This window comes from Pinus tabuliformis, chromosome 1_2, assembly GCF_031772625.1.
Source record: "Pinus tabuliformis cultivar Carrire ecotype Pingquan chromosome 1_2, CPIR1, whole genome shotgun sequence".
Taxonomy (NCBI): Eukaryota; Viridiplantae; Streptophyta; class Pinopsida; order Pinales; family Pinaceae; genus Pinus; species Pinus tabuliformis.
Window position 1 is genome coordinate 759996908 of NC_142298.1, and position 14760 is coordinate 760011667.

Consider the following 14760-nt stretch of genomic DNA (forward strand, 5'->3'; position numbering starts at 1 on the left):
GTCGATGTTGTACTAGGAGTCCAATGGCTACAATCCTTGGGTACAATAGCTTTTAATTTTCAAGAACTTTTCATCAAATTTTCTACGGAAGGAAAGGAAGTTGAATTAAGGGGTATTGCAGGGAAACCAGGAAAGATAATCAGCTCTAATGGCATGACAAAGCTTCTAAAAAAGGAGCAAAGAGGTGTAATTGCACAATTATGTTCGCTAGATGTTTCCACATTGGAATCATCTATTTCTCCAGATCTCCAAAAAGTCCTGGACAATCATTCCAAGGTATTTGAGACTCCCAAAGGTCTCCCACCTATGTGTGATCATGATCATGCTATTCATCTGATTCCAGGAAGTGTTCCTCCAAACATCAGGCCGTACAGATATCCCTATGTCCAAAAAGGTGAAATTGAACGTATGGTTGCAGAAATGCTAGAGGCTGGTATAATTCAACCGAGTCAAAGTTCTTTCTCAGCTCCAGTAGTATTGGTGCACAAGAAGGATGGATCATGGCGCATGTGTCCAGATTATAGGGAGCTCAACAAGCTCACTATTAAAGATAAGTTCCCCATTCCTGTCATTGATGAATTACTGGATGAATTGCATGGATCAATTTACTTCACCAAGTTGGATCTTCGTTCGGGATATCATCAAATCAGAATGAAGATTGAAGACATTCCGAAAACGACATTTAGAACTCATGAGGGTCATTATGAATTTTTGGTCATGCCTTTTGGCCTTACCAATGCACCTTCAACATTTCAAGGTTTGATGAATTCAATTTTCAAACCATTCCTTAGAAAATTTGTGTTAGTATTTTTTGATGATATACTAATCTACAGCAAGTCTTGGAAGGATCATGTTGAACATGTTGACAGGGTGCTACAACTATTGGAGGAGAAACAATTATATGCAAAAAGATCCAAATGTTTCTTTGGAGTCCAGGAGGTGGAATATTTGGGTCATATTGTATCTCATGAAGGAGTTAAGGTAGACCCTAGCAAAATTAAAGCCATTAAGGAATGGAAAATCCCCACATCCATAAAGCATCTGCGAGGATTTCTTGGGTTGACAGGGTATTATCGCAAGTTTGTTAAGAATTATGGGAGAATAGCAGCACCTCTAACAACATTATTGAAGAAAGATTCATTTTCATGGACTCCGGAAGCAACAAAGGCCTTTGAACATCTTAAAGAGGCAATGTGCCAAGCACCGGTCTTAGCTACACCGGACTTCACAAAAACCTTTATTGTGGAATGTGATGCTTCAGGAAATGGAATTGGTGCTGTTCTAATGCAAGATGAAAGACCCATTGCTTTTGAAAGTCGTCCAATCAAGGGAAAGTTTTTAAGCAAAGCTATTTATGAGAAGGAAATGTTGGCAATACTCCATGCACTTAAGAAATGGCGACCCTACCTAATGGGAAGACACTTCAAGGTAAAAACGGATCATGATAGCCTTAAATACTTTTTAGAACAAAGATTATCCTCTGAAGAGCAACAAAAGTGGGTCACAAAGATGTTGGGTTATGACTTTGAAATCATCTACAAAAAAGGGAAGCAAAATGTGGTGGCAGATGCACTCTCAAGAAAGGATGAGGATGTGGAAGCATTGTTGTGTGCCATTTCTATTATCCAACCAGATTGGATAAACGAAGCAAGGGAGGAATGGAAGAATGACGAAGAAGTGTGGGCACTTATTCGAAAGCTACAACAAGATTCCAGTACGTCTGATACATTTAGCTGGCAAAATGATTCGTTATGGTACAAAGATCGCTTATACCTCTGTAAGAATTCCCAGCTAAAACAAAAGATTCTTATGGAATTGCACACTTCTCCCTTAGGAGGGCACTCAGGATTTTTAAAAACTTACCACAGGGTTAAGAAGGAATTTTTTTGGGATGGCCTTAAATCAGATATTCAAAAGTTTGTGGCGGAATGTTTGGTTTGCCAACAAAATAAAGTTGAAACAATTAAGACACCAGGTCTATTACAACCTTTATCCATTCCAAGCCAACGTTGGGAGGAGGTTTCAATGGATTTTATCACAGGTTTACCCAAGTCTGAGGGAAAGAGTGTCATCATGGTGGTAGTTGACAGACTTACCAAGTATGCACACTTTTGTGCATTATCACATCCATTTAAAGCCAGTACAGTTTCTACTGCATTTATGGAAACAGTTCAAAAGCTACATGGAAACCCAAAGATTATTGTAAGTGACAGAGATCCCATTTTCACTGGAAATTTTTGGACAGAATTATTTTCTTGTCTTGGTACTCAGTTAGCTCATAGCTCATCTTATCATCCTCAATCTGATGGGCAAACTGAGATAGTAAACAAATGTTTGGAAGGATATCTTCGTTGCTTTGTATCTGATAAACAGACACAATGGGTCAAATGGTTGCCTCTGGCTGAATGGTGGTATAACACTTCCTTCCATACAGCAACAAAAATGACCCCATTTATGGCACTTTATGGGTATCAACCACCATCCATCACATCATATTTAAGAGAAAATTCTAAGGTTCAGGCAGTGGAACATCACATCGAACATCAACAACAAGTCCTCCAACTCTTAAAGGATAACCTCGTGTTGGCACAAAATAGAATGAAACAACAGGCAGATCAACATCGCAGTGAAAGAAGTTTTGATGTAGGTGATTGGGTATTCCTACGGCTACAACCATATAAGCAAATGTCCCTAAAGCAAGCTAAGAAGGATAATAAATTATCACCAAAGTATTATGGTCCGTACAAGGTGTTGCAAAAGATTGGTACTATGGCATACAAATTGGAGCTTCCTGCAGCTTCTCGATTGCACCCAGTTTTCCATGTTTCATGTTTAAAGAAGGTTATAGGCGACAAGCTCCCAATTCAAACAATATTGCCAGAACTTGACGAGGAAGGAAAAATTATATTGGAACCGGAAGCAGTCACAGAAACAAGAACTCGACAGCTACGAAATCGATCAATTTCAGAGTATCTTATCAAGTGGAAGAACTTATCTGCTGAAGATTCCACATGGGAGGATGAGAATTTTATGCAGAAGTATCCAGAACTACTCAAGCGTTGAGGACAACACTTTTTTGAAGGAGAGGGGCATGTTGGGTCCCTATAATACTAGTGATTACCCCATTACTATTGTAGTTATACCCCTTATTTATATTGTTGTGCCCCTATTACCCCCATATTGTTATTTCTGTGCCCCATAGAATCCCTCTATTGTTATTTTTGTGGCTTTATATTATTATTGTTAGGTCGGCTGGATTATATTGTGACTCCTTAGACTCCTATATATAGAAAGGAGGTTTTGTCATTTGAATCATCCAAGAATTGTTCATTTATGTAATGTAAAGGAGGTTGCCCCCTCGAAGAGGCTGAATTCTAAGGCGTTGATCTATCTTTTCTATCTTTTCTTGAGCTGGTTTCATAACATAGACAATTAAACTAGTTCTAATTGTTGATGGAACTAGTAGAGGTCTAGTACTGAGTTGGTGCACTAGTGTATCCTCAGTGCAACTCCAGCTAACTGAATATTCCCTCATGAGAAACTCATGCATGTCAATTCAGAGAAAGACCCATTTGAGACTAGAGTGCAGGGACAATGTACTATCAGTTGTAGAATGACCTGAGTTATATAGGTCATGTATGCAATCAGAGAAGGACCTAAGTTTTGATTGCACAGTTATGGAGGAAGGATTTCCCAATTAAATATGGGTTGATCCTCACATGAATTGTGCAAGGAAAAAGAGGCTTGGCAGGAAGCAGAAATTGGCTAAGTGTTGGTCAATGCAGGTTTGTGACGCAGAGAGTTGATCATACTTGTGCAGGAATTGTTCTTGTGAGAACAAGCTTTGTATTATCACTCATATTTCTAATTAATGCAATAAATAGTCGGGGTTTTGAGCAGTGGCTTTCCCTAGAGAAATAATTGTGTTATGTGTCTTTGATTGTCTTGCTCTTGTCGATTATTATTTTCATCGATCTATTGGTTTTCGTTGTTTAAAGAGTAGAGTAGATTCTTGTCTTTTGTTTTAGTACATTACATGAGTTGTGAATCTACAAGAAAATCTACACCATGATGTGTCAAGAAGTAAAGGGTGGCTTGTTAGGCCCATGAAAATGGGATTTTATTATTTCCCCACCAAGATTTACATATCTCTAATGACATGCTAATGTTTATGCTCATGCCCATGTTTGTGCCAATGCTGATTCAGGTGGATATTGGTGGCCACCCGCCTATTCCACTTGGACCCCCACCATTGTTTCTTTTCATTTTCCTTAATTGTAGCACAACTTACTATTTTTGGCAGTTTTTTGGGTCCTAAACTTCCGAAGTCGTTATAAGGGAATAAAAGACGTTTTTTAGGGAAAACAGAGAGACTGGAAAAGTCCCAAATTAGTTTACTTATTTGTTTTCGAACTTCTCTTTGAGTTCTTTGAAATGAGGTATTATGATAGTCAAACAAAGATCGTATGCCAAAGTTACGACCCCGGGAAGTTGATGTACCAATTTACCCAAATAGGGCCCACAATTTTGGCACTTCATCTCCTAGGGTTAGGTTTTTGGATGTTTAGGGTTTTCCATTGTTTCTCAATAATAAATAGGCCTTTGAGCCTCATTGTAACATAGTTCAAAGACATGTAACCACCACATCTCTTCTCAGAGATAAGCTACCATCGTCCAAGCTAGTTTATTTTTATTTCTGTATGTAAGCATATTTCAGTTCTTTGATATTAATGAAATGAAGTTTTATTTCTGCTGCATCTCTGTGTATATGGGTATTTCTGTATTTTGTTGTGTTCCTACATAAGTCAAGATCAAATGCTTGTGAAAGTAGTGAGGCTAGGGGCTAGGGGAAAGTTTTGGTAACTTTGTTAGAATAGATGTTTCCTATATATGGCCTCTTAGGAAAAGGTTGGCTTTCTTAACATGGTGAAATTCTTCTAACCATTGAATATCTCATGTAGCATAGTTATTGCTTGCTCATGTTAACCAAGAACATTCAATGAAAAAAAGATTATCAAAAAGAAGGGTGTGAACAATCTAGTACATCTAGAGGAGCAATGAAGGTTAGCCACCTCTTTATGAAAAAATGTTACGTATCTCTAGTTAGTATAATAGATGACATTAGAGAAGGATCCCCTTTTTTATAAAGAATATGAAACATACTTTGGATTTTATAATAGCTAGGACATTTGAAAATGAAATGTTCCTCACCTCATACATCTGGCAAGGATCATAGTTTGTATCTCTCATCTTACCAAAGGACATGGTGGTCTATCTTGAATTGGCACTAGTAAGAACATGCCCTCAATTGGCCAAGAGGTCTCTAAAGATCATGTGACCAATGCTATCGTATATAATATGGAAAATCAATAAGAACATTAATAATTTGTAAGAAATATATTACTTAAAAGGCTATCATGGGGATAAAAAGCTTAGAGGGAGAAACCCAAATAACTTAAATAAATTGCCAATAAAGATGTTTCCTAATCACCCTATTAATGTCCTTTTTTGGGGAGAGAAGGTAAGGAGTGGCATGTAAAGAGTAATTAAAGTGGGGAAGGGGGTAAACAATCAGTAAGATACTAACATAATGTAGGTACGGAGAGGTCTTAAAATACACATCACCTTTGCTCATAAACACTACAGGAGGCAATCTCCCCATAAGAACATTGAACCAAATATAGATAACTCGACTTTCATGAGACTAAATACTTGATAGATTGGAAACTATGAAGATAAGAAATAAACTTTAAAATACATTAAGAAGAAAAAATTTGTCTCCAAATACTACTTGGACAATATTTAAAAAATTAATTTGTTTATATATATTATTGATATTTTTTATGATTTAGATGTTAGAGTTAGAATAAAGTTAGTTGACTAAGAAAATATTGAAAATTCAAATTATTATACACTACATTATACGTTAATGTATAATAATGGTCCATATTTAAAAAGATAATTGGTTTATAATAGATTATATGTTAGTGTATAATAAGTGTATGTTGATTTATTCTAACTCTAACATCCAAATCATTAATTATATATATATATATATATATATTTTCACTTTAAAGCCATAGAACCCAAAATACCTACACTCCAGAAGCATGGCATAACCTAAAAAAATAAAATAAAAAATTCCATTAAAAAAAAACAAAGAAACCATACCCACCAATCTGGACATATATGATTCCAAAATACCTACACTCCACAGCCAAAAAGACAAGAAAATAAGTTCCATGATGCTATGATGCTATTAAAAAAAAATGGACCCATGCCCACCACTCCAATCACATATAGCATGAACTTTATGGGTCCTCATAGTGTGAATTTTCTAGTATCACAAGACCCAAAAAAATCCTCACAAGATAATGACTAACAAAATGTACAATACAGTGTTTTAAATCCTCTAAAGATATACACAAATACCAGATGGACAACTACGCCTAAAGAATCTTATGAATTCTGAGTACTGTATCGTGTCAATTAATTGATACAAGTCCATGCTAGTCTAATTTTTGCCCCGTGGGTATCTTGTCAACCGTCAAAGGTTGAAACTTATCCAACAGAAACAATGTTGGTCGCTAACTTATCCCAAAAAAATGGCACGGACGCTCCATAGTTTTAGTCTCTGGATGTACCGTCTACGTCCTCCATCTGTCAGATTGCTTATGACATGAACTTTTTTAGCTCGGAATGGCCCAATCAATGAACGCCAAAAATACCCACCTACTAATTATCAAATGATAGGCTTCCCTGTAAAATCATATTAGCTGATATTTCTGATTGTAAGTTACAACAGCATAGATCCAGTTGCGGCATCTTTCATGTAAATATTTATAAGTCTGAAGACAATATACCAAAAACCATCGCGTGTGATCAAAGGCTAAAGCTTCCACTTCTCTAGCGGTTGATCTTCCTTCGAGAAGCAAGATGGTATAGATAAGTTAACATGTCATCCCTTGACCTACTATTGTTCAGGATCCATGTTGCTAACATCCAAATATGATTATGATATTCAACTTCTGCAGTAAGAATTGAGGTTGTTGGTTGTTGCAGCTGGTGCTTGTATTCTTTCAGCTGCATGCCCAAATTTCAGAGTTTCTAATGCACATTGCAGCAGAGATTATGGTTCTAATATCTTCCTGCCTTTTACCAACTGCTACTCATAAATGAAGCCATTTTAATGCTGAGAGTTTAGGTTTGAGCCTTTTTCTTTGATGTTGAATTTATTTTGTGAGAGCTAATATCAAGATGTTCTTATTTCCTCTCATGTCTCTGCACAGCTGGTTTGGAAGTTTAGGTCTTTGTTTAACTGATAGGTGCCATGGACTTTTACAGAGAAGAACATAATGTCTGATTCAAACCAGAAGTGTGCAATTGTTTCTTTTAAGGCATGTTTGAGTTTTTAGTTTTTTCTTAGGATGTTGAATTTCTTTTATAAAAGCTAATACCATAATGCTCTTATTTCCTCTCATGTTTCTGCACATCTGGTTTTGAAGTTTAGGTCTTTCTTTAACTGATGGGTTGGCATGGACTTTTACAGCCAACAAGATAATGGCTGATTCAAATCAATAGAAAGCACTTGTTTCTTTTAAGGTATGTTCAATATATAGAAATTTTGGAAAAATGTATGGACATAATTTCACACTGGGTTGATTTTGCAATTTTTTTTAAATTAAATTGTGATTTCTATTTAAAAAATAAATAATTGGCTCAAATTTTAGCAGATGAATATATTTCAGTGAAAATATAAATAAAAATAGTTCAAGTTTTATCAAGCATATATAGAATCCTAACAATTTGTATTTTAAATTTGAATATTTTAATACAAATATGGTCAAACATTTTATAATTTTCATATGCCATTTTAAAGATTAATAAGATTCAACAAAATTCATGCAGAATATATAAAATCTAAAATAGTATAAAAATCCCAAAAATTAAAATATTTCAACAAAAATATGTATGATTTGCTATTTTAAAAAGCAGATTTTGCTGGATTTCACACTTATAAATCCCTCTAGATTTTCTTATTATAATGATCATGATATTGTGATTATCATTACAGTGATGGTGGTGGATTGATGATTTATATGAACACCATTTTTATTACAGGCATGAGACCAGTGACTTGGCCATTGTGGTAACAAAACATTCGTTGAGGATTCTAGATAAAGGTGACATTGGAGGACAAAAACAAATGGTTCATTAATGTTTCTAAGCAGCATACGCAAAAGGAATTAGTTCATACAGATTCACAATGGGATGCCAGGGTTGATGTTGAGAACACAATTACTGAGAACAGTGATCAATTGTGCAGAGAAAAATGCTATGGGCAATGTTTAGTGGATAATTCTTTCATAGTCCCAACCTAGATCTACAGTGCATGAGCATGTCAATAGAGAATTGATGTCTGACATAAATATGGACTCTGAGCTTACACCAATTGATAAGGCCGAACATCCTTTCCCTAATGTCCCAGAAAACAAATCTGAAACCTCTATTATCCAGGAACCTGCTCAGTTGTTTATGGTTCCAGAGAGAAATTCTGAAAAAGACTCCCTATGTGATCCTGTGACAGATAATGATATGTATCTTGATGAAAACTGTAATGGTCAAGTGAATGAACAAGGATCTCTGCCAAGGAAGCAAAATGATAAAATTGTAGAGGAACTACCTGGAATGAAAATAGGATGCAAGGATGGGCAGTTGAAAGCAGTAGAAGAAGTGCCAACAAAGAAAAAGGCTGAAAAGGCTGCAAGGAGCGGAAAATCAACGAAGCCGACTCCATTGGCCGAAGCACAGTCACAGGCCCAACAATCACTTTCCTTTAAAGCAAGTCTGCAAAAGACAAGAAAGGACAAGGTATTAATATTTTCTTTTTAAATTTTCCCACTTTTATTAAGTTTCTCTTTACAAAATCTGGAAGGAGCTGGTTTATTCTAGCTGCATTGTGCTGGATTATGGTCTAAAGTATATATTGTTAACATGATTTTTTGGTGGAGAGATTCTATTCAGGAAGAGGAGGAGAGTAAACGGATTGAAGATCCGAAGACACAGAGACAACGAATTGCAGGAAAGACAGCTACAAGTGCAAATAAACTGGCAACTAACTCCCATCTGCCAAAGCATCAACAACTGAAGCCTGTACCAACAAGTGAATTATCTGTAAGTTATCAGAAAATTCGAACAAGTCCTCTCCTAAGTCGTGCACAGTCTCTTCCGAAGCCTCTCAAAAAAGATTCCAATGAAGCAATATATAGATTGAGTTCACATAAAGAGACATCAAACCATTTGAGGGATACTGTTAGTCAGTCGATTTCTTCTCAGTCGGGACTCAAAAGAGAAGATTCCAATACCTCAAGACAGTCAAGGTTAGTTTCTCCAGCTAAACAAACTACAGTTAATGTTAAGAAGAGCAGTAAACAAATTACTTCTAGCAAGACAGAAATCGGAGGTAATGTAAAAGCTAATGATAAATCATCCGTTTCTTCCAAGACTGTTACAAAGGTCTTCCACGAAAAGGCCATGGATTCAAATGGGTCAAATATTTTAAACAAAGAAAATGGCAGCATCTCTAATGTTAAGAAGAGCAGCAACCAGACTCCAGTTTTGCGGATGGAGAAACAGGGTGATACACTAAAGGTCAATGCCGTTGTTTCAGAGCCAACTGCGAATGACTTGGATAACCCGAATTCAAAGAAAAACCAGTCACTCGCTGCAAACAAGATCGCTTTACCTGTAAGAAAATTAAATGGTGGGTCCTTAAAAGTTCCCTTAGTTTTGAAAGGCAGACAGAAAAATCACCCAGGTAGTTCAGCCATGCAGGCCCTTTGCAATGATGAAGAAAGTAACCTGGATAATAGTGTGGTAAATGGCAAGTCTAAGGAACATACAGATGTATGTGTTACAGATAAGCATATTAATGAATCCAAATCACAAAATGGGGAAAATAATCAGCCATTGAAAGCAGACTATTGGAAGACAATAGAAGATAAAGAACAGGTAGAAGGATCTAATCTGGATTATAGTTCTGGAAAGAGAGGAAAGGGTTCAATCTATTCGGGGGATTTAGCTACTCGAGATTCAACCAATTCATTATCTATCTTGAAGTTGGACCGTGTTCAGCAGTCTAAAGATTATCATGGCGCAACAGTGGATGGTTTAGTAGATGAAAGACCTGAGAATGTTGAGGTCACAGAAGCTGCCTCAACTCCTCTAATTGAAGTGGCTATGTCAGACTCTCCCAATTCTAGGCAGCTTGATGTACAGCCAGATGGCAAGAACAGCTTTCAATCTTCATCTTTTAAACTCCAGAGATCTGATCTTGAGGAACCTTCTGAAGCAACGGTTGTGCATGCCTCATCTCTTGATGATCCAGATTCAAACAATTTTGAGTTCAGATTAATACCTGAAAACGATGTCCCCTCTGAAGAAATATGTACTCCAAAGTTACATAATTTTGAGTTTGGCAAACCTCTTACCATTGTCTCCAATTCTCCAAATGCAAGGCCACAGTTACAGAGAGTAGCTCAGGTCCCACCATTGGTCTCCCCTGTAACTGACAATAAAAAGTTGGATTCAGCACATTCCCGTAGAAAGTGGGGCAATTCAGAAAACACTGCCAAAGGATTCAGAAGACTTCTGATGTTTGGCCGAAAATCCCGAAATTCTCATGCTGAAAAAGATGTGGATGGCTCAAGAGAAGGACGGGTCCACGTTTGAGAAGATTGAGTCGATACCAAGAGAAGGAAATGAAATTGGCAAACAAGGTAATAACTGTGACTCTAACCTTTAGTGTTTTCAGAATTAAATTAGTTGGATGTCTTTTTATGCCATTGACCTACTGCTATTTTCTGAAATTTTGTTAACTCTCTTCCAAAATTTGATTAACTTATATCCTACAGCTTTTAGATTGGACGAATCTAATCTGACATATGTGATTGGATTGTTCTACTCAGATCAATTATAGAAAATACAGATAAAGACAAAGCTGTCAAATGCGATAAGATTCATTAACCAGTGAAACTCATTAATCCAAACCTAGAATCAGATTTACTCTTGAAACCATTACCAATTAAAAGACAAAGATGACACTTAGCTTAATAGATCCGATGTGTATATTATTCATATAGAAACTAGAAGGTAGAGGAACTGTAGAACATAGAAAGACACAGATACACCAAAGGATGCAATCAAATGGTTGAGAATGAACTGCAGACTATAAAGATGCTTTTCTTGCTGCAGTATCAAAGCAAGTGTTACCACTCCAAATTAATCAAAATCCATCAGCTCTCAAGGAATATGATTCCCAGATCCTAATGGGCTAGGAAATTTCATAACAGAAAACTGTGGACCACAAATCCAGGATACTGAATTCAGGCTAGTCCCACCATTTTGTAATTTAACAAGCCAAACATCCATTGGAAATTTTCACTAACAGCACTTTCCACCCTCCATTTTTGCAGTGCACAGTAGTAGAGGTTATATTTGTGATGATGGTTACATGGATCTACTGGTTTTGTCCCTAAAAAAGTTTTGAAAATAAAAGTAGCACCATTGTTGTTGAGTGAATTGGGCTTTAGAATAGCTGCTCAGTCTATATAGTTCTAGATATAGATCTTTCTAATTACTAAATATTATGTTGCTGTTGTTGTTCTTCAGCATGGCAGCTTCTCATCAATTGTCCTCACATCTGTCTGGAACAAAGTCAGAGATGTAAAAGTATCATCATGACGATGGCTTTCTGTTATATTGGTCCTTCCATGAATAGGAAGCCACTATGAGTTTCAGTTATTTGTTTGTTATAAAGTAAATTATTCCCGTTTGTACAAGGTCCAAAGGATTTATTTAGAACCCCTGTGTGTATTGTGTATATGGAGAGTGTTTTTATTTATTTGTGGTGGAACTGTTTTTCCACCAAAAGAAGGTTTTTGCTATGATTGTTTATTAGATCTTTTACGTTGAAAATCATATGAGATCACTCTATGTTATATTCTTAGCCGATTTGCCTGTTAGTTCTTTCTTACTGCGCTTTGTTGTATTATGAGGTGATTTGCCTCTTTACCCCCATTAATATTTCAGCAGAACATTTGTCTTCTAATCTATCAAATAAATATTTTGCATTTCATCTTGTACTATTTCCTTTTTTCCTTTGGGATATTAGTGCTGGCAATTTGGGTTTCTCCTCCTTGAATACAGTCAAAAGCATCTTAATATCAGAGGTATCCCGCTTCCAATAATTAGCAATCAGCCCTCATGTATGGGCAATTTGTTGTTATTTCAAAATTGATACCCTGATCATTTAGAGAGAATATGGATAATCTACTTCATTTCTTTAAAATTTTAGAATCTATTCTCTATTCTTGGAAATATCTCTGTTATTGCTTATTGGTTGTTGATTATAGTTGGGAGTTACTCCAACATGTTCAGATTTCTAGATTCTTATAGATTCATTTTCACCTCTATATGTCTCTTACACACACGTAGCACTGTGTGTTTGCTGTGTGATCCAAAGAAGTTCTTCTACTGGAATCATCCTATTCCTTGGTTGGCAAGTTTATTATGGCCGTATTGCATGCCTTTTATTCTTCTGTTTGACCAGGCATGCTTGCTAGCTGTTAAAAATGTTTGTCTCTTCCCCAAGTCAAATAAATAGTAATATAAACTAAAATAAATTTTCTTCAGTTTAATCAATTTTACACTAGTATTTTCAACGTAACCCTACAAACCTGATGGCATTAAATGGAGGGGAGGGACAGTTGTTCAAGACATCGGTTCAAGATTCTAAAAGAAAAGCTGTGTACAATTCCAAACCACCTGTTTCAAGTTTTGTACAAAATTTTTCTTAGAAGTGCCTTTTCTAATAAAGATAACGAAGTCGCGTATAAAAGTGGTTTTCCAAACCACCGGTTTCAAGTTTTCTTAGAAGTGCCTTCTCCACTAAAATAGATCAGAAAGTGTTTATCCCTCCTTACTAGACTAGAGGATGAGAACAAGAACATTTTCGATATATGAGACAAGAAATTGCAAAAGATCCTACTAAATTGATTACTTTTTAATTATCTCCTTAATGGTTCGATACCAAGGTTACTTTCAATGTCCAACTCCAACCATCTGCGATGGAATCTCAAAACAAAACAAATAGAAAATTAATGTTACCAGCAAGACTATGCAAACCCACCACTATTTTCTGTTGTTAGTTTGAATCCACTCGGTTATTTCAAAATTGATACCCTGATCATTTAGAGAGAATATGGATAATCTACTTCATTTCTGTAAAATTTTAGAATCTATTCTCTATTCTTGGAAATATCTCTGTTATTGCTTATTGGTTGTTGATTATAGTTGGGAGTTACTCCAACATGTTCAGATTTCTAGATTCTTATAGATTCATTTTCACCTCTATATGTCTCTTACACACACGTAGCACTGTGTGTTTGCTGTGTGATCCAAAGAAGTTCTTCTACTGGAATCATCCTATTCCTTGGTTGGCAAGTTTATTATGGCCGTATTGCATGCCTTTTATTCTTCTGTTTGACCATGCATGCTTGCTAGCTGTTAAAAATGTTTGTCTCTTCCCCAAGTCAATTTGAAATTGTGTTGCAGGCTGAAAGCTGAATAAGGGATTAGTATCAACATTATTATGGTTGAGCTATCAATGTAAAAAAATGTTTGGTATGGAGTGCAGATAATTTTCAAAATTACATTTCTAGTCTCTTTTAATTTTTCTTTGGTAGTTCTCGCTCACGACAGAGAACCATAGTGGATGTATCTTAGGCTTCCCACAGCCAAAATATAAGCGTAAAAGATGAAAGACTGGTTATAACTTGTAACTATAAGTATGTTATGCATGTTTTGTTTTGGTAATTTAGCTACTCATGTATTAATTAGTTAGTTAATTAATATATAAATAAGTATATTTTTTTAGATTTTAGACTTTTGTGATCTATATTGTAAATAATAATGTCTTTTGGATTAATCACATTATTAAGATTTCGTCGACGTTTTGAACCAACTAATGTATATTCCGAACCAACTAATGTATATTCCTGGTAAGCCATTTATCGAACTTCTAAAGATTTTGGTTGTGTTGGTATTTAATAATAACATATTTGATCATAATATTAGGATATATCTAATCTTTGTGATGGATATAATAATAGGGAGATAATAGATGTTGTTTCTTTTCTTTTTTATATGTTTGTATGTGGAATGCAAAATATAAATAGTATTGTTTCTCCTTCTCCCTATGGCCGAATTCTCACATACCTACATCACCACATCCGGTGTGGAGTGCGGAGCTAAGATTTTGATTTGTTCTTCCCCTATCTGCATTTTTGCATTTCCATATTCTGCAAGTGGATTGTGGAATGGAGAGAATCGTGTTTCTCTATTTTCATGGCATTACCAAGTTCTCTCATTCTTGCAACACTGAGTATAGAGTCGAATTTCCAAGTTGTTCTTCCCTTATTTTTATTTCCACATTTTTACATTCCACATGCAAAATGTGGAATGTACTCATATTACTCTTTCTCTTTCTTTGCATCGCCACATCATTGCCTTAAACCATGTGTTAGTGTCCCTATCACATTATTTGGAGTGTCATGTCTGAGGCCTAAATATTCATACAATTTTTCCTTAAATTACTCTGAGACATATAAGCCCATGAGACCAAGTCCTCCACCTCAAAGTTCACATCTCATTGGCTAGTTTGCTAGTGAAATTATCTGCTTTGTTCTTAACATGAAGAAT

The 14760-nt window shown here is 35.8% G+C and overlaps 1 protein-coding gene across 1 annotated transcript in view; it reads left to right on the top strand.

The window, feature by feature from the left end:
- LOC149208017 (uncharacterized) overlaps positions 1-12007 on the top strand; it is a 56873-nt gene extending 44866 nt beyond the window's left edge. The window contains 4 exon segments of the mRNA XM_089398218.1: positions 8178-8378; positions 8380-8871; positions 9025-10778; positions 11671-12007. Coding sequence (XP_089254344.1) covers positions 8178-8378; positions 8380-8871; positions 9025-10731 — 2400 coding nt within the window. The 3' untranslated portion in view covers positions 10732-10778; positions 11671-12007.
- Positions 12008-14760: the final 2753 nt, after the last annotated feature.